A 23907-nucleotide genomic window follows, 5' to 3' on the forward strand; every position below is an offset into this window, starting at 1 on the left:
GCTTCGCAACCTTGCTACACATAAAACTGGCATACTGTAATTGCAAAGATATTAAAAGTTTTGTTTCCAATACTGTATGTCACCTACAGTATCACACTATCACCAATCCACCTGCAAAGCACAGCAGAAAAACAGTCTTTCAACACCTATATGGTACACTGAAGGATAATGTTTTGGGTTGGGCCAGGATGCCCTGCTGTGTACATTCCTGTTACGTGAACAATGTATTAGTTCTAAATAAACTTTTGGATATGTTTAAAAAAGACAGCATCTACTTTTTCATCTCTAAAAAGACAGTTTTATATGTTGCTGTTCTGGAGCATTTCATGCACAAAAGGTTTTAAAAGACTGGAAAAAAATAATTGATGTATTGTGTGAACTGTCATAAATGAAAAGTTGGAAGATGAAAGGCAATTTCTTCATCTGCTTAGAATGTTTTATAGCAAAGCTTTCCAGTAAAACAGGGGTTTTTCACTTACAGTCTAGACTGACATCATTTTTCGTGATACAGAAACAGTACAAGTCCCATGAACTTGATTTTCTCGTTTTACTATGCAATTATCTTTTCTGATTCTTTACACTCTATAGATACAATCTAAAATTAGAATGTATCCTATGATTCCAATTCCAAGTACTTTCAGAGCATATCTCTGCCTGCAGAGATCTATGCAGACCCTCCTCTGTATCTTTCTGAAAAGATCACTAATAAAACCACAAGTTCCTTGGATCCTATTACCATTTTGTTTTTTGTATTGCTTTGTTGATTTTTTTAAAATCTAAATTTACAGTCCAACCTCAGGCAATATCCAACTTTTGCAATGCTTTTGGTAAACATTCTAGAACAAGTGGTTTGTAACCAAGCACTGGTAGTTTGTACCTTCTGTTTTGTTATTCCAAGACTCTCCCAGTGCATATCAAATCTTGTAACTCACCTCTATATTCAAGCTACAATATAGACTTCAGTGTTGATTTCACTGTTTTAATTGGTGTATACCTCTCTCCTTCTTTTAATTGTACAGTGCACAGGGATAATGTACCAAGACGCCATAGAATATTGTTGTTGTTAGCCTACAACGTCTAAAAATATTTTTAAAGCATTTCATTACTTTAAAATCAAACTTCTGTGTTAAATCAATAGTACAATGGGACATTTATGAAAAACACCATCATATTTTACTCTACATGAATGTAATACTCCATTTAGTATTCCTAAATCCTAAACCTTAAAAATTAAGGGATGTGCATTCATAAGCATGTATATACTGTATGTTTCTTTCCAACTACAGTGTGTACAGTAGGTGATATATACATGTATATATACTGTCCTCTTATAATGTATACTGGTACATATACATTAACTCTTAAGCGCTCGTTGTTATAAAACACATGGCAAGTGATACTTGAGAGAAATCCAAACTCCAAAGTCATTCCTAATTTGAAAAACCAATAAGATGTACATCTGTACCGTGTGCAATATATATACATACAAAATACAGCACATCAGTAACACGTTTCTAACCATCCGAAGTATTTTTATCCGAAATGCAATTGAAACGATTAATTCTTAAAAACTTTTGTACAAAATACTTTTCTTTTTCAGTCACGAAAAGAGACAGATCTATAATGCATCTCAACTATTATTTTTTCAAATAACAGCACTCATTCCAAAGCATTTACTTTACTCTTTTATTGTTAGTCACAACGTTTTCAAATAATTTAAATACCTTTAAAATGTACTTTTCATTAAAAAGCAAAAGGCAAATGTTAAGATGACGTTTAGCATAATGCTTTAATTTTGAATATTCCTTATACATTCAAACATAGATTAATGAAAAAACCTTGATTCATTTTTTTTGAGTACGTAGGAAATACGTCATATGCAAAGAAAAATGCTCTGACAAATTCCTCCTACAATTAACCTCATTTCCTGTTTTGGAAATAAAAGCGTCGTCTGGCATTGGCTACTGAGGCACTGTTCTCTATTTCTATTGGTCGTTTGAAGTGTCAGTCACCCTTAGCGTGCAGACGCTGGAAGACGGTGTGCTGTGTGCTTTAATGGGTTTATGTTCAAATTTATGCGTTTGTTAAATAGCATTTAAAATCTCACCATGTTTCGAAGAAAGCTTACAGCTCTGGATTATCACAACCCCGCTGGGTTTGACTGCAAAGGTAAAACAACTTAAAAAGAGAAGGGAGTAAGGTTAAATGAGTGACGTGTTCTGTCATGCCAAAGGAAAGCTTGATGCAGGCCCCTAATTCATCTTACCTAAATAATTATAGATGGGGCAGTCATTCTTTTGATTTTATATTTAAAGATCTTGAACTTTTAGTTTCCTATCAGTAATGTGGTTTTATTATCACATGTATTTTCTGCTTTCTATGCAGTATTATGTACTAGGCTGTTCATAGTTCATAGTAGCTGTTAAATGATAGCCGAAACGTGTTTCCTTTCTTCTCTTTTCAGCATAGAATAAACCTTTACTTGTTCCTTTGCCGTTAACTAAAGTTGCATTTATACGTTTTCTGGCGATAATGTTCGAGTTTCCATGCAGGGTTGTTGGTAGTGGTGTTCATTTTGGTATAACTTCAAATTAGCTTCACCTCGAATTAAATTATTTGTGTTCATTGTAATTCCTACCGGTAAGTAGTTGGGGAAAATAGGCAGAGATATGGATTTGTACATCGTGTTATCTTGATTTAATACCTGCTGGGGAACAAAACGTGTTGTTCAGTCACTAGTGGTCTCTGTGGACATCTGTAGAGCCTAGAACTTACGCTGTGAAAAACGTATGTGAATGATACTTTTTTCCCCAGGAAAGACGGATTGAAGTCAATTTGAAGTCAGTTTTAGAGTGTTATTTACGTTTCCTACCTGTTAAATCTGTGCTATGTGAGAACACGGATTTAATGAGTGTACTTTACTGTTGTATTTTAAAAATGCTTTCCTGGCTCATGAACTACAGACATCTATCATATGTTACAGGTCGTCTTTCCTGAAGCGGTATCTTAGCAGTAATGGAAACAGAACAGGTGTTGAGTCTATACAACAAAATGCACTAAACATGAAATGAGACTGGTAACGCATTGCACATGTAATCTGGTTTTCTTCTTTGTATAATTATGTCACTGCACTATAAAGGATGTGTCTAGTTCCCAGTTTTGTGGTAGTGGTCTACCTTCTGACATCAGCTCACTCATTCATCAGAAGGGCATTGATTTAAGTGTATTTTTCCCCTTTTGTTTATTGTTGTTTTTTTGTAGACGAGACGGAATTCCGAAATTTTATTGTGTGGCTGGAAGATCAGAAAATCAGGCACTACAAAATTGAAGACCGGGGCAATCTGAGAAACATACACAGCTCAGACTGGCCCAAACACTTTGAAAAGGTAAGAATCCAACTGGAAAGACTAAATCTGAGGTTACCTTTGCTCTGGATAAGTGCCATTTCCAGTATGACAAATATGAAGTTCTTTCAGTAAGCAAAGAGAGAGGAGTTCATTGTTGAGGTTTTGTATTTTGACATTACAGTACATTTACTTTTCAGCAAAATCCTCCTGCACGGAAAGACGCATTTCTCCATGAGGTTTTGTATTATATGTTATATGTTAGATTGATAGCCTCAACAGCACAGACTGAGATTATCCCTAATGAAGGAACAGGCAATTATGATATCATGAGATATGATCACAATATGTTTCTACCCTCTGATAGGCCTGTATCAGTTTATCTACCTGTCATGTCACTTTAGATCAGCCCCTTAGATCACATGCTCATTACTCAGTCAGCTGTCCACTTCTTCAGAATCTGTACATAACCTAGACTGGTAAGTCATTTCTGTTCTACTTTGCTTTACCAGTGTTAAATAATCTTGGTGTCACAGGTAAGTGGGAGTATATTACTGCTGCTGTCCGCAGCAATCACTTTCTTGTGAGTCTTTTTCTTAAGTACCGTTTTGTTTTTCAGTACCTTCAAGATGTCAGCTGCCCATTTAAGGCTCAAGAGAGACAAGAGGCCGTGGACTGGCTGCTGGGTTTGGCAGTGCGGTTCGAGTATGGAGATAACGGTACGATGTCAAGTGGGCATGCTATAGGAAGCTTGCTGATGTAGTGCAGTGGGTACGGGTGAAAATCACCTCTACTTTTAATAAAGATTGTACTTGTTTTAGATATCTGGGAGGGTGGCACGATGTGGTGTTGACTGGCACTTCTGTCTCGCAGCACTTGGGTACTGGGTTCTACTGTGCCCCTGGGCTCCTGCTGTGTGGCGTTGCCAAGCGTTTTCCCTGTCCATATGGGATTTCTCTGGGTGCTCCAGTCTCCTCCCATGCTCCAGATACTTGCTGCCTAGGTTAACTGTTGCCCCTATGTGTGGCGGATGGCAGACTGGGGCCCCACCTAGGGTGTAGTCCTGCCTTGTACCCCTGCATCCAGAATGGGAGCCAGGTTGCAAAACACAGGAATAAGTGGCTTTCTGGTAATGTTGTATTTTGTTTTGGAGTTATTTATCTCTTAAAGAGTTGCTGAGGGATTTTTCTTAAGACTTGAACACTTTCCACCCCCTTTCCGGTTTTTGTGTTATTGTCGTGTGCCATTTGCTTTATGGCTTTGGGGCTCAATTTTAATGATGAGGAGAGGCATATCTGAAGCCTGGAGAGAGTGCTTTAAAATCATCTAGTGCTCTTTCTACCGGTGACTGCCAGTTATGCCACAGAAGCATATTTCTGTATTTGATTTCGGTTACATTTGAATTTTTAAAAGTAAAAATTGAGATGAAATAATGGTAGATTTAGCAAGCTACTTTTGACTGGTGTAGTACCATTAAAAGCCCCTAGATGGCGGTCTTGCTTTAAGTATGCACTTGAAACCCACTTTAAATCCAACAGCTCTGCTTATCCATCACCAGTAATCCAGCCCTCTCCCCAAATGATTAAGATCAGGTTTTTCTTTCTTGCAAGAGATATTGACAGTGCATACAAAATGCGACTTAAAACATTCTGAAACTTTTAACAGAGTGACATGTTGAATTATTTTCAGCCTGAATAGCCAGCAAATTGTAATTATCTGGGGGAAATATAGAGTAAGTGTACAAACGACAGAATTTCTTTTTGGCATTAGCTTTTCCGCTCGGGAGAATAACCCTTTTGCTCCCGAGCACACCTGAGACTCCAGAGGTCTGATCTCTGGAGGTCACTACCAGGGAGCTTGCACACTCAAAAGACTGTAACTACAAGTGTGTTGAAAAATTGTACTTGTTTCCTGTGACATAGAATGAGGAATAGTCCCCCTTTCTTTTCTACCAGGCCGAGCTAGATGAATGATTTTCTGAAAGGTGACTATGTTGAGAATAGTATAAGTGACTGGCAGGTTGGCTTTAGACTGGCATGTTTGTCCTCTGTGGCCTGCTGCCCACTCATTTGTTTCTCATGTCCTGGACTTTCCCCATAAGTGTTTTTTGCATTGTAGGGATGTCTGTTTGTTCGTAGGTGATTCATCTAATTGTTTTTTTTTCTGTGAAGTACATCCTGGTCACGTGTAAAGCCAATAAGACTGCCATAGCATAGCAGTTTCAGGTTTCACAGGCTTTTGGTGGCAGGTGTGAAGAGTGCTCTGGCGAAGCAAAAAAGATCATTTATTTAGAGAATCGACATCTTAAGCTTTGCATGTCTGTACGTTAAAATACCTAGCAGTCGGTGTTACAAATCTGGAATTGGATCTAAGTGTCATACAGAGCAGCACTGGACTCATTGTTTTGACATGAGAAACCTATCGAGATGGGCTCTCTGTTTGTTGCCTCTTAATAAATGGCTCTGTGGCAATTTGGGCAAACTCCCTGGAGAGAAAGAAGAGTATAGGATCACTGTGTGACATGAACAACTGGCAAGATGGGAATGAACATTCTTCTTTCTATTCTTTAATTCCTTAGTAATCACACTGAGGTTTTATGTGACTTTTTTTCTAAAATATGAGCACTCACATTTGTAGTTGACTTCATTCTAGCTCAATGAATTAAGCTGCTCATTTGGAAAGTAGGCTGAGCCCTGTGGTCCCAGTGTCATTATCCATCTGTGACCCAGAATTCCACTGGGCACAGAGTGCTCTTATTCCCCACACAGAGGGCACTGCGGTTGGCTGGGCTTGAGTCTGCTGCTTTCCCAGCACCCTCGTCTGATTCATCAGTTGCCTTGTGTGTTTGCAGTGCTGTGAGAGAGCTTCATCACTCCTCGGTACAGATAATGCTCCTGGAAGGACAGTGGAAAGTTCCACAGGGAAGTCCCCGTTTGTTACTGCTAGTATGGCAGTGATCTAAATTGCTTTTAAGAATAGGTTATTTCATTGGAGAGCCAAGTTATAAAGAAATTGCCAATTCCAGATAGATAAAAATCAATTGAAATTAGAGAATTGCTAATACCAATGTGTTTTAGACTGAAAACAGAAAGGAGGTGCATTTATTGTGTTTTTGTAAGGATGTTTTGCTGAGTTGGTCTTCTTACACTTCTAACATGTGCCTGACATTTGCTTTTTCTTCACAAACAGCTGAAAAATACAGGAACTGTAAACCAGAAATAGCTGCCAATAATGCAGGGAAGCAATCTGATCCACTCATAAATCTCGACAGTAAGTTGTTTTCTTTTATTTCTATTAGGGAGGTTGTTGTAATAGGATTTATTGTGGGTGTTCCCCAAGATACTAAGCATGAAATGCATGTATGGTCAGACGCTGCTCAGTTTGGTAGTAGTAGGATGGTAAGTGAGTTATCTAATGGAAATATTTTGGTAACTGGACGTTGTACTTTTGTTTCACATTTGAAAAAAGCTCTCATTCTATCTGATATCTGAAGGACAGTTTACTATATCTACATTGAACAGTGGCTTGTTTTTTTTTGTATGTGTGTATTTTTAGAAGCGTTCCTCAGGGTGTGCTGAAAAATGACCATGTTAAGCAAAAACAAAAAAGGCATAAAAAGTCCTCTGAAAGTGCTGAATTGGTAATGGTGCCGCTGTCTGTCATGATCGCACCGCAGTACATGCAACTGCTTTCAATGAGAATCTGCCGCAGGCAATCCTCCTGCTTAAATAAAGCTTGCTTTTCATTCTAGGACCTTTTATTTTATCTGTGCTTAAAAAAAAAAGAGGCCAGGGCAGTAGGAGTAAAAATTTGACAACTTGACCGTTTTATTAAATGAGGAATACATTGCTTTCATTTTCCATTGTTGCTTTTTTCCTCAAGTTAATAATCCAGATTTCAAAGCGGGCGTGATGGCTCTTGCGAATCTTCTCCAAATCCAGCGCCATGATGACTACCTGGTTATGCTGAAGGTGGGTATATTGTATACAGTAGATGACTAAACTATACTTTGTGCTATATGATGGTGCTTCTATAAAGCAAGTTTTCATCTGGATTTTCACTTTTTTGTCCTGTCATTTCAGTTGCAAAATGTAGCTAGGCAGATTAACATTCACCAAGATTTATTTTAGTTATAAATGTGTGAAACAGTTTTTAAAAAAATGTTGTTTTGATTTCCTGTCTGACAGCTTGTTGGTTTGGGGGTTTGAACTATTAAGAAGACTAATGACAAGCTGCATCTGAATTGAAAGGAAGGCATTGTAACTTTATTTCATAAATGGCGATAAAATATCTAAATGTGAAAAGAATGGCTGTTTTACTATGATTAGGATAAAATGCAATACACCATTAAGTAGGTATTTGTAGAAAATTATCTCCTTTTGCCTTTTAATCTTTAATTAAATAATAAAGTTAATGATTCCCTTTAACTTTTAATGTTTTTTACAGCTGTGCATTATTGAGATTGATCAGAACTTTGCTGCTCTTTACAAAGTGCAAATACTTAGACTCACAGGGACTTGTGTGATGTCTGGCCAGTAATGAAAGGCTGGAGGTTGTTTGCTGTGTTATGGGAAGCACTTACTATGTATATATATTTAATACCCTACCACATGTGAAGTTCTATACTTATGATGCATACAAGTTTGATTTTGTTTTGCTCATCATTTTTTTTAAGCATTTTGACCTTTTAGGAATTGATAGTGTTGTGGAATTTGATGGCAGTTTTATGTTTTTGTTTTCCTCTGTGGTATTTGGCTTTCAGGCAATTCGGATTCTGGTTCAAGAACGATTAACCCAGGAAGCCATAGCAAAAGCAAATCAATCAAAAGAGGTAAGGAGAAAGTAGAGATGTCTGAAAGGAACATTTAAACAACTATTTCACAAACATTCTTAAAACTCCACAAATGTGGTTAAGTCAGTTTTTTAAAAAAAAAGAAGAATCTGAGTATTTCTTTGGCAAGTTTTCTTTGATAAGTTATAGTGCATACAGTACTTCTGTTTTGAATATTTGTGTTTTGTTGAAGAGTGTGTTTTTAATCAGTGTTTCTCTTGTAAGGGTTTGCCAGTTGCTTTGGACAAGCACATCCTTGGTTTTGATACAGGAGGTGAGCTGTAGTTTGTCACTTTCTTCTAATGAGTTTTCATGCTACACTTAAGTAACACGTAAGGCCTTCTTCTTCATCACTCTTTCCTCTTTACCACTCAGATGAGTAATACTTTCATTCTGTAGCTTGAAAGTGTTATATATTTGAAGTTTATGAAAAGAGGAATTGGTGAACAGGTTGCTGAAAGGAGAGAGAATCTTTCATTTTCTCTGTATATTTCTCTATAAAAACAATTTCAATACTTCCATTAAATAAGAGCATACTAAGCCATTTCATTCTCATAATTGTGCAGTTTATCACATTATAATGAATTATTACTTTCATGGATTCTTGAAACTATAAACAGATTTTTGGACAAAATCACATTTATAAGTATTTAATTAAAGCTTTTGTTCAAATAATGGTTGCTTGCCTGTACTCTTGCCAAGTTTTCGCTAGTGTTCAAGAATCTTAGAAATGTATCTCTTGGGGAAATAAATACCAGTCACTTTCTATTCTGATTGTACATAAATGTTTTTACATTTTGTTTGTTTTAAATCATAATGTCCTTTACTGTGTACTGGACTGTGACTCCCATAACCTCTCCCAGCTTTGTGCAGTCAGTATGTCTTAATGCTCCTGAGACATGGCCCCAGCATTCATTGCTTAAACAAGGATTTCCTCCTTATCCATAACTTCTATTCAGCTCCGAGATGTTTGGACTTGATCAGACGAAGTTTTGTTTGAGAAATGTCAACTGGACTTGATTTGACATTGTTTTGCACCTTCTGCAAGTGTAGGAAAGTAGACATGTCTTGACACTTTGATGTGTGGATCTGGGATAGCGGGTAACTTGTTTCTTTTTCGTCTTGCGCTCAGACGCCACATTAAACGAGGCAGCTCAGATCCTGCGGCTGCTGCACATTGAAGAACTGCGAGACCTGCAGACCAGGATCAATGAAGCTATTGTGGCGGTGCAGGCCATAATCGCTGACCCGAAGACTGACCATAGACTGGGTAAAGTGGGCAGATGACCTGCCTGCCACACCCAGTCTCTGCTCTGCACACCTGCTCTCAGACAGTCTGTAATCTTGACATCTCCATGAGGCCTGCTCAGATTTGTTTTTGGGGTGGTGGGGTGTTAAAAGACGGTATGCAAAACATCAGCCAGTTCTATGGTAATTTGAAAATAAACTTTAAAATGACTGATCCACGATTTAATGTGTTTAATGTTAATAAAGTATATAGAAAGATATTTTCATTGTGTTGTTTAGGAAGGAAATGATTATATAAATGCAGAAAACTATTTCTTCAGAAAACTAATATGCGACTACTGTCACAATGAATTTCAGTTGGAAAAGCCTGTTCACTGGAGTAATTGAGCAAAAGACATGAGGAACAGTGTTATGAAAACATTTGAGTTATATTTGAGTTTGTTTCAGATCAATTTGCTATACTGTACAAAGCTAAAAATTCTGTTGGGTGACAAATTAGTTGCATTTATTTTTCCTCAAATTTCCTATATTGATTCTGGATCCTATTTTTTTGTTTGTTTTGCAAAAGGTGGAGATTGTGTCTAAACATGATTGCATAGTAAAGATTAACCTGACAATTTCTATATTCTTCAGTTTCTTGATACAAAAAGATACTTTTTTTAAATAAAAGGAGGGATATATACAAGCCCTGAATTTTATCTTTAATTGTATAAATATTACATCTTACAAAAAGATAAAGGAAAAATTAACACTGTAGTAAAAGGTTCTGACACATTTTTGCCTCACAGTTAACTCTAAAGGAAAATTTAGTGTGTGGTTAAAAATACACTGCATGTTTGTACACTTATTAAAAAAGGACTTGTGTAGAAATGACAAAGAACAGAGCAAAGACTTGAGTACCGAGGAAGGTCTTTAGCACCCTGTCACTTCTTTCTTTTTAAAAAACACCAAAATACAGTAGTAAAACTGAGGTATAAAACAAATTTACAATACTTTAAAAAAATTACAAGAGGTTTGTGAATGTATTTGGCGTATCGGTACGCCATCCTGCCCAAATAGCACCTATTGCGTCCATCATTTTCTCCCTGGGAAAAAAAAGAAAAGGGTCATTACACTATATATGTTAATTACCGAGTCTGTCGGTGTTAAATAAGTGCTCAAAATGAGCCACAGGCTGGAATGAGCATTACATGGTAATTTTCAGTTTTGAAGGTAGACCAGGTTTGTGAAATGTTTGGAGTTCTTTTGTTGTAAATTGTATTTATAGTGTTCGTACTTGTGCGACCTCTCGGTAAATTACACCTTTAAACAAAGGATGGGTTCCACACACAGTATTTTCAGGATGACTGTTCCTTATATTGCATGCCTTTAGTTCCTTTCATGTTTTGCACACTTTTCTTGCATTTCATTGATCTTTTCTTGTTTAAAATAGTTATTTTGGCTGCAGCTGTCCTTTGTTTTGCCTTTCATTGCTCCTTATTTGACATATCACATAACAAGTCTGTGCCTGTCTTGCCTGGATTTCCTTCAGGGTGTTTCTTCTGCATCCTAAATTACATTTTCCTTTTCTACTACGTGGACCATTCATGAAATAATCAGGTCTTTATGAAATCTTTTTCCCCAAAATACTTTTAGGATTGGTTGTCTTAATTGTATTCCATGTAGCATGGAATGAATCACTTCACTTCTTTTGCATTGTGTTCACAAAACTTTAGAACCACTGGTACGACAGTTATAGTAGTGGTTGAAGTTGGTCAAAAAATCATTATAGAAAATCTATTAAATGACCGAATCGTGATTACATTGATAATGATTACATCATTTTGGGCAATTTCAGTTTCAATCTGTTATAACTAGACAGATGGTTTAGTTTCAGGATTTTGTGGAATAATTAGTGGATGTCTGAGAAAGGTGTTGCATGTAAATTGCATTAGGATGCACTCTGTTAAACACCAGTGCAGTGGAGATACAATACCTGGTACACAACTGGAGTAGGCAACTGTAATACCATACAGGTGAGACCTCTGATCAGGTAGGTATGTATCTGTGAATTGGCTTGTGCCTCTGCTCAGGCCAATGACACCATCCCTGAGGAGACGAAAAGAACCAAATTAGAAGAGACCCTGACCCTCGGCACCTTCACAAAGGATTACTCACTGGCATCCCACTTTCACACATCATATTCATCAGTTTTCCACTGCTGGAAGGATTGGATTTTGCAGTGACACTGACTTCTTGAAGTAAAATAATCTGTTTATTGGGATGCATCTAAAGATCTAATGTTTACAAGTAGTTGGATTCTGTACCTTAAGGGCTGTCGTTGCCTTTGCCTGATGCTGTATTGAGTCTTAACAATGACTGCAGGACCCTTATTTCATGTTTAATTTCATGCAATGGAACGTGGGAGAACAAAAAACATGGAAAAAGTTCTGGAACTCATTGACCAATGGATCTGTTTTACTTCTAGGCTGTTGTTATGATCTTGACTGCAGATGGTAAAGCCTAAGATCATCACAAAAAATATGCTAGTGTGTCAGACTTGTATGGGGGCCCCCTGTCAAAGAGGAGAACTTGCTGCATTGTTGAGATTTAACAGTTCATTTGATTACCAGTCAACAGGTTTTTACAGATATGAATCGACTCAATAGTTCTTTCTTGTGTTTTAAAATATTACATGGAAAGGTTTTGGATAAAAGCGCTATATAAATGCAATTACTATACATGATTATACTGCAGTTCATCTGTGAGCAACTGGGCAATGAAAATAGGTGATGCTTGTGTTTTAATAGCTGTGCTGCAGAAGAAGGGCCAGACCACCTACCTTCTCCAGTCTGTGTAGTAGAAGTGGTTCGAGTAAGCCACCAGGCTGAACGGGTAGTTCAGATTGCTGTGGATAATACGTCTTTCTGTTCCATCGGGGGCTATGCACTCCAGTCGCTTTGTGCCTTTTCATCAAAGGGAAGTCAACCATTAGACACCCATTTCAGAATGAGAGCCTTCTGCAGAGGCAGAGAACTTCTCAACCAGTACCGATTAGAAACCTTTTTGATTTCCATGCACAAGTGTAGAGTATACATATATATGATTATATTAGGCTTCAACTGCCTGAGTACCAAAACATGATATGCATTTGCAAGAAATAGGATTGGCGATTTAGAATTTTACTGTTCATGGTTGTTAAAGTTCTGGACATAGTTTTGTTACAGGTTTGAATGCAGAAATGCAGTTTGAGAATGCTTGTCAGCTGCTAATTTATTCAATTACTGCAAATCTTAGTGTCCATATTATCCTGCTAAGGCACAAGACAAAATAATAAAATAAAGAGCATTGTTGACAACAGTTTACTGGTATAGTTTGGGTGCAAGATGCCAAAACCACTGAAAATGGAATGACGTGGTCCAGTTCTGTTAGACCATTTCCAGTAAAAAAAAAAACACCCATGTGCTAGCAGATGCGGACATACCTGCGTCAGCCCAGCAAAGCTGTTTGGTTAAGGGATCAAAGGTCAAGGCATTTGGCAGGCCGATGCCATCACGCACAAGCACCCTCCTGTTGTGTCCCTCTACAGTGCAGCTCTCAATCTTGGGGCCTTCACGGTTCCAGTCAGTCCAGTAAAGGTTTCTGAAAGAACACCACGCTATAATCACATCTGAAGACATCTAAAAAATCACCAGCACTCAGTTCTGAGTAATTTTAATAGGACATCCAGATTAATATAATTAGCATTTTCAAATGTTCAGAGATTGGGATGATATGAAAACTTCTTTCTCAAAATGCCTGCTTTCCAAACTCCAGATGCCATTGATAAATTAAATTGCTTTAATAAGATTAAAATATAATCAAATTATATTTTGCATTTATTTAAAACACAAGGAAAAAAATATAATATGTAGGATGTTCCTGTCAAACAATTGAGGAACACATTTAAAAGAGGAACAAAATCCTTTGCATTTGGATTACTTGGTAAATACTGAAGAATCCTTCCCCACCCTCATCTCACTTTTCAAGCCTCAATATTCCTCTCTTCATGTACGTGTCTCTTCACTTAGGGTTCCTGATAGGCTCAAGGGGTGTGGGTCTTTTGTAATAATGAAACCAGTATTGCACTCCCTGTCAGAATGCAGATTATATACCTCACAAACATCTCCTGCTCATTCATTCTAAACCACACTCTAACTACACATAGAGAAGTCCAGGAGAGACAACTTGGATGATACCATCTGCCTCTCGGAGCTTTGTGTAAACAATTTCAATGTAAACTTCCATCTGATTTAGCACGTCTGTACTAGCAGGGCCTCTTTGAAGAGTAACATGAAAGGAAACTAGCCAGGCGGAGGGAATAGTGTTTAATACTGATAGACTGGATAGAGTTGAATCTGCCTCTTTCTATTGCATTTGATTGCAGCCTTGCATGGCTGGAAGAATAGGAAAGAGTTGGGAGGTGTAGCTAAAGATGATTGTGACATTTTAAACAAATCCAGGGCCTTGTTTTCCTCTTGGGACTAATCTCACGGACACAGCATTTTGTGACATCTCTAATGATCCGTGTCCCACAAACGAGGTATTATTGTGGCTTTTGAGTCAGTAATCACCCAGGGTGTCCTAATCTCAGCGAAAGCAACTTCCTGAAGCGGTCATGAACACTTGCTGGGCTCGTGCTGTTTGTTAGTACTCCAAAGAGTACTGAATAACATTTTCCCATGAAACAATTAAGACAACACAGTGCCGATTCGAAAAGCGGTGAGGACTGAAGTCTTTTTTTCCCCTGTGCGGTCCCTACCCGTGGAGTGAGTCCACTACAATAGCTCTGGGGTTGACCAGATCTGTGTCGAACAGAACTTTCCGCTCCCCACCATCCAGCCTGGCTTTTTCAATCTTGTCAAGTCCACTGTCCACCCAGAACATTGTCCTCCTCTGGGAGTCTATGGCCAAGCCCTCGGGACTGAGGAGCCCTGCCAAGATGGGAGAGATAGAGAAATTATTCCAGAAGTGGAACAGTGACGCTCTTAAACATCTGGTATTACGTCAACGTGGTTATTGTCCGCACATCAGCCCTGCACACTGGAGCAGCACACTGCACTGGTTTGTATCCTGAGGGGAAACAGTTTTGGATCGGGGGGGCGGGGGTTTACCTGTGTTAATGACCGTCTCTGGCTCGGCTCCTAATTCCAGGCTTGCTCGGTTGATCGTCCGTCCTGCTAAATCTGTCCAGTAAACCTTCTTCTCTCTGCAGTCGTAGTCAATCCCAACTACAATGGAGCCCTGGGAATAACAGCAAAATCTACATGTGAACAAACATCGCCAGGTCCTGGCTGTGCTGTTACCAACTGATAAGGAACAGACAAATATATAAGTTATGCAAAATAACAGTTTTGAGGCTGGTCACTTTACCAATCCACTATTAGCCTAGAGTGATTACAGCTCACAGCACATCAAAACCCTAACCCACCCATCAATCCCAAACTATAAATTAAATAAGCGACAACGTTTAGTCTGCAGCGAGAGCCTCTTCCTCCATTGCGCAATTCCTTCATCATTTGCAGCTGCTGCTGGATCAAAGTTCTCATTTGCCTCAGGTTTGTGTATCTCTCCCAGAAACAAATTCACAGAATATTTTTCTATTAGTGTAGGTCTTATACGGGTATAATCAACACTGAAACTCCAGCAGCCCTTAAAAGTATTTCTGCTCTTTCAATTAATATTTTCCAAAATGGAAAAAGATATCTTTGGATTAAAATAAGGAGATGTCACAAGTTTTTATTTAATGCTTTGACTTCTCTTCTACAGAGAAATAGCCAACCTGGCATGTGATGAAGCAGATAAAGGAAGTATGGACATTTAAAAGAAGGACAGAGAGAGACACATTACATGCAGTGCCAGCAGCACAGAGGCCCTCTGCTTGTCCATATCTGTGCCATTGAGTGGCAGTGTGCCAATCTGCTGGCCCTGGGCATACAGCAGTGCGGTGCCCTTGGGAGGCGGAGTCACATCAGGGCGGGGCGTTGGCCTCACAATGGGAGGGGCCACTGTTGGGACACCTGCCAATGAAAAGACAGCAATATTTAAGTTGGACAATCATAAGAGCCGGTGAGGCTGAATGTATACTATCCTGCATGACTCAAGCTCTTCAGTCTTCCTCAGTTTTTTTCTTCAAAGTGGCCATTTCCTTTGAATAGCTCAGATTTACACATTTCCTGATGCATTATTTTTAATACAAAGACTGGGATGAAAGAAAAGTGCTACTTATTGGAGTCATAAAACAAAAGGCGCTGCTTTTGTACTGACCCCCATATTATTATTTATACCTGTAGTGAAGCTTCTAATTCATTGCCCGTCCCCTGTGTATATTCTGGTAAAGGAAACACCGTTTCTGTAACCATTATAAAATAAAAAGATATGCTTGAATACAGTATGTCAGCTTGCTGTGAATTCTACAAAGTAAAAGTATTTTTTTTTTCTTACAGGCAGGTTTGACAGTGTCCTGAGAGCGTGTTCCCGGCACTTCTCTGCCATCCTTGTCCACACACCAACAGTAATTTTCTCCGTAGCACTGGAGGGGTTTAAACTGGCCCAGTTCGTCACACTGAGGCAGGAATTGGTGGGCAGCTGGCTGGCCTCCGTACTGCTCAATCAAGCTGGCTTTCCAGCGCTCGCACACGGTTTCTGGGCGTTGTAAGGGGCCTGCAGACGAGAATAACATATGATGTTACACAGAGCTGCTGAAAACCCCACCAGAAAATATATCTGATAATCTAAGGGACCCCCACTACGTCATGCTGCCATACAAATTCAAGATTCCTGAAAACAGGATATATCTGACGGGATCACATTATATTCACATTAAGAACATAAAATATTAGAACGTCATTAACATAGACAGGGGATATGTTTTTATAAGAATTAGAAAAACAGGTGGTTTTTCAATTTCTCAAGGCCTCCTCTCAGACAGTATCTTTTGTTTAGTTCTTGATTACAGCCTTTGAATGTCTATTGTTTGTTTAATGAGCAAACAAGAATATCACTGCTTCTCTACTGGAATCCATATACGGATACTGTTTTATGATTGATCACAAGGTTAATTTGCTAACCAGCTGTTTATGGACTGAAATAACCTTTAAGCACTTGAAAGCCTGTGAACTCATGAGGCCCACAGTTTAAAAACACAGTAATCCCTTTTTTAAAAGTTTTGTTAGTATCCTTCTACATTAAGCCCATCTGTGTATAAAGATGTTGTCAAAATCTCCCTTCCCTCAATTTATTTTCTTGCAAATAATCCAGCCTTGATAATACAGTGCTCTGCTTTTTAAAAACAGTCTGAAATACATTACCATTCTTTCCATTAACAAACTACCTTTTGTATTGATTAATGAAATTATGATCCATCACAAATCCCATACAATTCTGATGCTGAAAAAGAGATGCCCTTCTCTAAAGATGGAATAGGCAGCCTACTGTATTCTAGTGGGTAGCTGCGTCAGTATGCGTAGGCGTTCTACTGTATTCTAGCCAATCAGAACCATCATGTACAGAAATACTCACAGTTTTGTAGGGAAACTGTTACTTGAAACAAGTAAAACAATGTATAAAGAAGTAACATCTCACTATTGAAACCAATGTGCTCCATATCAAACTGTACTGTTATAACAAAACTCCAGAAATGGCAATAATACCAAATAATGAGTGAAGACCGAAGGCAAAATGGGATGTGAGAGGCGAGGTCAACATTTTCAACCCCCTTACAAAGGATTCAGTAAAAAAAATAAATCAAGGTTAACGTTTGACATTTCAAAGCTTGTTGACAAACTGTCTGGCAGAGCACACCTTGGTCTTTGTTGTAAGCACTAGGCTCTTCAAGCAAAGGAAGAATTGTGAAGAATCCGTCAGTAACTGCTTATTAGAGTCAAGCTCTCCTACTGTATTATTACTTCAACTTCAACTGATGTTCGTCCAACCTTATCTAAAAACATAACAAGTGGAACAACTCAAAAGAAACAACATAATTTAAGAGTGATGAAAAATGTGAAGTATCTTGTGTAAATGTTGGGCTGTAAATAAAATGTTTAATCAGGAAGCTGCTAATGTACATTGTCACCCTTTTTATTTCCTACACCTAGTTTTGTTAAATGATAATCACCAATGCTGATAAGCATTTACTATTTGTACTTAAGTGTAATATAACATTTGGTTTTAGTTATTTTAAACCTACATTTGAATTTTACTTCCTTTTTTTCCTTTATATAATAGTCTGTACAACCATAAGTTCAAGTAGGCAGCTGGGTCACAGCTAAAGAAGGCTCCACAGCCGTGTCTCTTTCTTTTTAGCATGAAAGAAACCTTTATCTGCTCCTGTACAATCATAATATGTTCTTATTTTACATTGGAATATAATTGATTTATGTTCATAAATCTGCCAAGAGAAAAATCTCATATGAACATATTTCCAGGAAGTCTGTGTTAAGTAACTGAATGCACATAAATGCACACGAGATGCTCCCTCAGAGCTGCTCTATATAAAATGCTGACACCTAAACTTCTTTCCCAGCCCCTCTGTCCTCAATGCATTGCAAGCTCGTTTGTACCTGGCAGGTCACAGTCAGGGAGTGCTGTGCCTGGGGGAGTCCTCGTCCCGGCTCTCTCCTGCCCATTGCTGTCCACACACCAGCAGTATTCCGTAGAGCTGTGGCACTGCAGGGGCCGGTAACTGCCCCGCTCGTCGCACTGGGGCACAAAGGCGCCCCTGATGGGCGTGGTAGCGAGGGAGCTGAGCAAACCGTCCCTGTGCTGCTCACACTGTGTCCTGGGGCGCTCGGAGGTCGCTGTGGGACACACAGGGTAACAGGCGGGTCACGCCGCAGCAGAACTGACCAGCCACTCTTTCAGCTGACCTGCCAGTCCAAATTGAACTGACCGACACAATCTCCCCACCTCACCCCTTTAACCACTTCCCACTGAACAAGACATGACGGAGACAAAACACGAACTGATGGTACTAATATAACTTATAAGATTCGTTTTTGCAAACTGCTCTGATCAGTACACTACAGTATGACCACAGGAGCACATTGAGTAGTTATGCTTTACAGCATAACCCTGGCAAAACTGAGCTTCCAATTTCTGGTTGAACAAAGATAAAAACAAATAAATTGTTCCCCTTTGGAGACAAAAGTCTCCTCTTAAAGTTTGAAATGTTGAGTACACAACTCCTTTATTACTCATTGAGGAGCAAAACCACATAAAGCAATAAACAAAACAAGGTAAAAAAATACACATTTATATATCAATTCCTTGCATTTATATCGCACTTTTCAACCCAAAGAATCCCAAAACACTTAACATATAGAAGGGGATTCACTTTATTATTCACTTTTATGCTGCTGAAGTGCAGCACCCACATGAGTGAGGGACAGCAGTCCCATTACACCACAGAGCAGATGAGAGAAGAGAGAAATCCTCACTGACGAGCAATGTCATGGGATCTTTTATGATCAAGTAGTTCTCATCAGAAGGCCGAAGGCACCTACTGGTCCATAGACACCACTTAACATCACCAACACATGAGAGGTCTATACTTGTTTTCTATGAAGCACAATGTGAGGTTCAATTTATAAATCCTTGCTTCAACCAACAGGATTCTTATAACAATCTTTATTTTTTTAAATAAATATAATAATAGTTCAGACGTCGGAGCCTGATTTTCAGTGGGTGATCTACCTATTTTGCTTCTTGTAAATATGCCACAGATCAAAGCTAAGAAACCCTATAAAGTACATACTCTAGAAGTTCAAGAGAATCAATTCTATATTTTGCTTTGGATTGGAAGTTTATATAAATGGATGCTGTTTCTTTATTTTCTTCAGTCTCAGTTCTGTTTTCAATGTCAAATAAGATTGTTTTTTTGGAATTGATTTTAAAAACGAAATTCAATCCAATTAAAATATCACATGGCAGCTATGGAAATGGAACATTTCATTTAATCAGGGAGTTGCAGTCTGTTCCAGACAAATAACCTTTTCCAGACAAAGTCAGAGAGAACAAATGCAGTTATAGATTATTAAGCTTGAAACCAAAAGTCAAACAATAAGAAGAACTTAAAGCTGAAGGACACTGAAGTAATCCACTTTTCAGATTTTCCAGGGCTGTCAGTACTCTTTATGTCCAACAGGGGGCTTTGTCAGTCAAGATGAAACGATTGTCCTTCACAACTTAATGGCTGATAACTAAAGACATTTACGCCTAAGCAAGAGAGGAAGAGCTTAAGGGCTTAATTTCACTGCCACTTGCGTCTCGTCATAACAGATCTGCTGTGGTTTAATGTGTGCAAAAACCATCACAGTTCATCGTATCATTAAGTTAGCGTGGAAAGCACGTGAAGCTCTTTTATATTGAGATCTGAGTTCCTTACAAAATCATACAGCAGAGCATCAACATCCTGTTCGGTGATTTCAAAGCCCTCAAAGGCACTGACGGGGATAAACACTCTTCTTTCAGACCAGAGGAGGAGGAGGCTATGACAGGGGACAATCTGACAAGCTGCTTGTGCATTCAAAGCTTCTTCAGACAACAAGTGTTGAGTGATGGGAGCACATTACCCAGGCATGGGAATTCCTCACATTACACACTGGCTCAGAGGAGCAGGGACGGCCTCGGGGTGTTCTTACCGGTCATACAGTCGACGGGAGGTGTGCCCGGCGGAGTCCGCGTCCCCACCCGCTCCTGGCCGCTGCTGTCGACACACCAGCAGTGTCCCGTGGAGCCGTGGCACTGCAGGGGCCGGTAGTTGCCCTCCTCGTCACACTGGGGCACAAAAGTCCCCACGGAGGGCCGGTGTCCCCGGGGCCCGAGTCCTCCCTGCAGCCCATCCCTGTGCTGCTCGCACTGCGTCTTGGGGCGCACTGTGGGGAGACAGGGTGGGGGGGCATCAGCGAAACACAACACGACTCCACTGCCACCCGGATGAAAATCATTATACTGTGGAGGAACTAGCTGCCAAAGTACTTGCATGTCAGGTGTTTGAAAATGTTTTGTGTCTAAAAAGAGGTAAAAAGAGAAAATCTCTTAAGTCAGGGATTCCCAATCCTAGGTTCTGGGAATCAACACACCTACTGGTTTTCACTGCAGGTGACAGGTTTACTTAATGGATCCTTAACTAAACCAAAACATTGCCTGGTTGGAATCTGTGCAAGTTTATTTCTCCCTCAAAGATTGGAGATCTTAAATCAAATTAAACCTATTATCGGGTCTATGAAAGTGTTCAATTATTTAATGAACTAATCTTATTTAATTCAATTATTTAATTGAGCTGAGATCTGAGTTCCTTACAAAATCATACGGCAGAGCATCAACATCCTGTTTAGTGAGTTCAAAGCGCTCAAAGGCACTGACATGGATAACAGGGAGAACTAAACCCAGCAGGTGTGCATTTCCCCTGAACCAGGATTGGGAAACCCTGGTATTAATGAAGGAAGCTTTTCATTAATGTGTACTAGGAAATTCAGCCATGAGCTCAAAATGTGCGTTTAAATGTCAGCTAACAAATGGTTAATTGAGCTCACATCTCGCATTCCCTCAGCTGGGATGTGGACCTGTAACACCATGTTTCCAAGACAGACTCTCTAGCTGGAGACAATAGATGCCATTTTGCCAGGCTGTCCTGTTGGTCTTGTTCATTTCAAGGACTAAACTAATAAATCCTGGGCTTACTCAAAAAGAAATACATCGCACACTCTGAGGCAGTGAAATAAGCAGTGTCGTCCAAAAACCTTACCAGGATGCAGTATGCACTGGAACCCGTCTCCCTCGTACCCCGAGAGACACTGGCAGTCATAGGAGCCCAGTGTGTTATAGCATATGGCATGGGGGTGACACCGCTGAGTCCTGCACTCATCAACGTCTGTGACAGAAGAAAAATGATCTGGGTTAACCTGTAGGAAACTCTGAAGCTGGACAAGGAGAATGTTTACGTGTAAAAAATGTCCCACTATCACTAACCACTTAGGCAGCTAGGTTAAATACACTTAAACTAATCACACAGGGCTCTTCTGCAAAAAGAAGAAAAGAGTTAAACTTCAGGCTCTTTTCTTGCCCAGTGTCATACAGTGCTGGTCTGACCTCTCCATTTCACCCAGTGCCCACTCTCTCTCCCACACACATTTTCCTTCTGCAGACATTCGAGCCATTGTTTTACAGGCTGTGAAGAGGAAGACCTAACATCTCTGGTAAATTCAATTTAACAAAACTAGACCGTTGGGAAATACTGAGAAACTTTCATCCCAGACGTAAACTGTGTGGAACCACAATTAATAATTTATCTGAAACATTTTTTTTCCAGCTTTTGGAAACTGACTATTACGTTTGTTAATAATTCAAGGTATATCAAGGCTCTATAGTGCTTGGTGTAACAGTCAGCTTCAGTCATGCTGAAATGAATCAGTGACCACATTACAAACATAAAGAAAAATGCTTCTCAAGACCTTACTGAATGATCTCAATTTCTGATAAAACAATCCCTGTGTTTCATTAACAGTCCTTTCTGTTGATCCTTCAGGTCAAATGCGGGTCATATCAGTCACACCCTAACAAAAGCACGCCCAGCCCCAATCCAGTATACTCTGGTGTATGTATGGGAGGCTGTTTGGAACACACATAAGTGTAGTACAGGAATATATCTGCACTGTGCAGGCCTCTTCTGTTCTTAGGCATTAACAATATTATTCAAATATGTGCAAAGTAGGAAGAGGTCAGTATATTAATATTGGAAATCATGTGGCACACATTTTCAACATTCCTCAAAAAAACTTCACAATAGTAGGCATTTTACAGACTATCATAAAATGCTCATTATCATGAAGTGAGGTACCAAGCTATACAGGCTACCATACTAGTGTTTGTGTCACAGCAGCAACTCTCTAAATGCTAAGACCCTCTGCGATTGGGGCTTTTCATGGTCTAGTTTGTGGCGGAGGTGATTAGACGTGCATTTCGGTCGCTTTGTGTCCTTACCAATGCAGGTGCGTTTGTCGAACCCAAACTCATAACCATTCTGGCACTCACAGCGGTGGCTTCCCTGCAGATTGATGCACACAGAGTGAGCGCCACAGCTACTGAGGCCTTCTGTGCACTCGTCAATATCTGCCACAGGAAAGAGAGAGAGAAGGACAGCCTGATTAGGGCAAGGCAAGTTAGGCCTCAGAAGAGGGGCTGAAGAATTCACACACTCAATACAGCAAAAGAAATTCCCAAAACAGTGAGGGAATTCAGAACGTGAGGGAAATTAATCATTTTCAGCTTGGTCAAATGTCTGTATTTCTATCCAATAATAAAAAATTAAAGCATGGACTGCATATCTTTGGGTGACAATGCTAATAGAAAATGATTCTGCACATTCTGCACAGGGACACTGGCTCTGTTTGCTGTAGTAACTGAGTCTGATACCCCTGGGAACCTGCCCCAGGCCCTGAGCAGGTGATGAAATTACACAGTGTCAAGCCCTGGTAATAGTTTTGGAAATCAGCAAATCAGTTCCAGATTTCTCAGCAGGCTGGGTTGTGAATGAGCAGCTGGTCCAATTACAAGCCTGGTTGAAGGTGAAAGACAGTGGGTGAGGATCAGATTTATAGAAGGTAAGAACTGATTGGAAATAGAGACTCTAGAAATGAGGTGCTAAACCTCTAAGATCATCTTTCTTCAGAAACAGCAACCACAGGTGTCCTCTCACCTGAGAGTGAAGCTTTCACAGCTTCTAGCATGTTACTTATAAGTGGTTTTGTCCTTAGCCTTAGTCCCAATACCAGACCACACTGGCTTTCTTAAAAATTCAAAAACACCCCCCATCCTCCATCATTTCCCACACAATAAACATGAGTTTTAAAATAAGATCACTTTCTCTCAGGATACAAAACAATGTCTCCTTTCAGAAGACTATCAGGTTTTAAATGCAAGTATTTCTGAAGTAACTAATTTTGAAGAGAAGTATTTTACCTCTGACCCCTTTGGTTTACATTGGTAACCAAAGATTTTATCTTCCTCAAAGAGGTGTTAAAATACTCAATTGCTTTTATTGACTATTAGTCCAAGATGCAAAAGAAAGAACGATGTATTTTGACACAGATGAACTTCAGTGTGCTTATGAAACATAAAATGACTAAGCAGCTCGGAGAATTTATCAGCAGAAAAAAACTGAGCCAATACCCAGACAACCAAACCCAAGAAAAGACATGATTCACTTCAGCTATAATGTAATTCAGAATAACCTGATGCTCTATATCACTTGATTCCTTACATGTGTAAGTTGTACTCTCATGTTTTCATGAGAATGAAGAGGAAGCCAGATGTTGAAAGCAATCCAGCTGATTTTGTTTTTGATGTCTAACAGACTCAAGGACTGTGTTTTAGACAAGATAAATATTTCACTTTTTGTCTGCAAAGGTCTGTTTAGCTCATGCATGCAAACCTTCAACGTAAGCAGCTCACGTTAGCGGTTTATCA

General features: G+C 39.3%; 2 protein-coding genes across 2 annotated transcripts in view; one reads left to right on the forward strand and one right to left on the reverse strand.

The window, feature by feature from the left end:
* The first annotated feature begins 1990 nt into the window (after positions 1-1990).
* Positions 1991-9683, forward strand: rtraf (RNA transcription, translation and transport factor). Its single transcript, XM_006632410.3, has 8 exons — positions 1991-2169; positions 3262-3386; positions 3964-4063; positions 6534-6614; positions 7227-7315; positions 8107-8175; positions 8401-8449; positions 9308-9683. The coding sequence occupies exons 1-8, from the start codon at positions 2109-2111 to the stop codon at positions 9460-9462; spliced, it is 729 nt and encodes a 242-aa protein (XP_006632473.1). The 5' UTR covers positions 1991-2108; the 3' UTR covers positions 9463-9683.
* A 420-nt stretch (positions 9684-10103) lies between these two features.
* nid2a (nidogen 2a (osteonidogen)) overlaps positions 10104-23907 on the reverse strand; it is a 34087-nt gene continuing 20283 nt past the window's right edge. The window contains exons 10-21 of the mRNA XM_015350874.2: positions 22423-22551; positions 21188-21313; positions 20082-20315; positions 18003-18239; positions 15886-16104; positions 15292-15461; positions 14556-14685; positions 14204-14375; positions 12887-13044; positions 12245-12368; positions 11399-11511; positions 10104-10508 (exon numbers count right to left, since the gene is read on the reverse strand). Of these exons, the coding sequence (XP_015206360.2) occupies positions 10498-10508; positions 11399-11511; positions 12245-12368; positions 12887-13044; positions 14204-14375; positions 14556-14685; positions 15292-15461; positions 15886-16104; positions 18003-18239; positions 20082-20315; positions 21188-21313; positions 22423-22551 (1823 nt within the window). The 3' untranslated portion in view covers positions 10104-10497. The remainder of the gene's footprint in view (positions 10509-11398; positions 11512-12244; positions 12369-12886; positions 13045-14203; positions 14376-14555; positions 14686-15291; positions 15462-15885; positions 16105-18002; positions 18240-20081; positions 20316-21187; positions 21314-22422; positions 22552-23907) is intronic.

This window comes from Lepisosteus oculatus, chromosome 8 (assembly GCF_040954835.1).
Source record: "Lepisosteus oculatus isolate fLepOcu1 chromosome 8, fLepOcu1.hap2, whole genome shotgun sequence".
NCBI classification, from domain to species: Eukaryota; Metazoa; Chordata; class Actinopteri; order Semionotiformes; family Lepisosteidae; genus Lepisosteus; species Lepisosteus oculatus.

Bases quoted from the DNA above. Each gene is read 5' to 3' on its own strand.
- rtraf (XM_006632410.3), top strand. From the start codon at position 2,109: ATGTTTCGAAGAAAGCTTACAGCTCTGGATTATCACAACCCCGCTGGG. The intron at 4,064-6,533 runs GTACGATGTCAA...CTTCACAAACAG, and splicing joins GTTCGAGTATGGAGATAACG to CTGAAAAATACAGGAACTGT. The intron at 6,615-7,226 runs GTAAGTTGTTTT...TTTTTCCTCAAG, and splicing joins TCCACTCATAAATCTCGACA to TTAATAATCCAGATTTCAAA.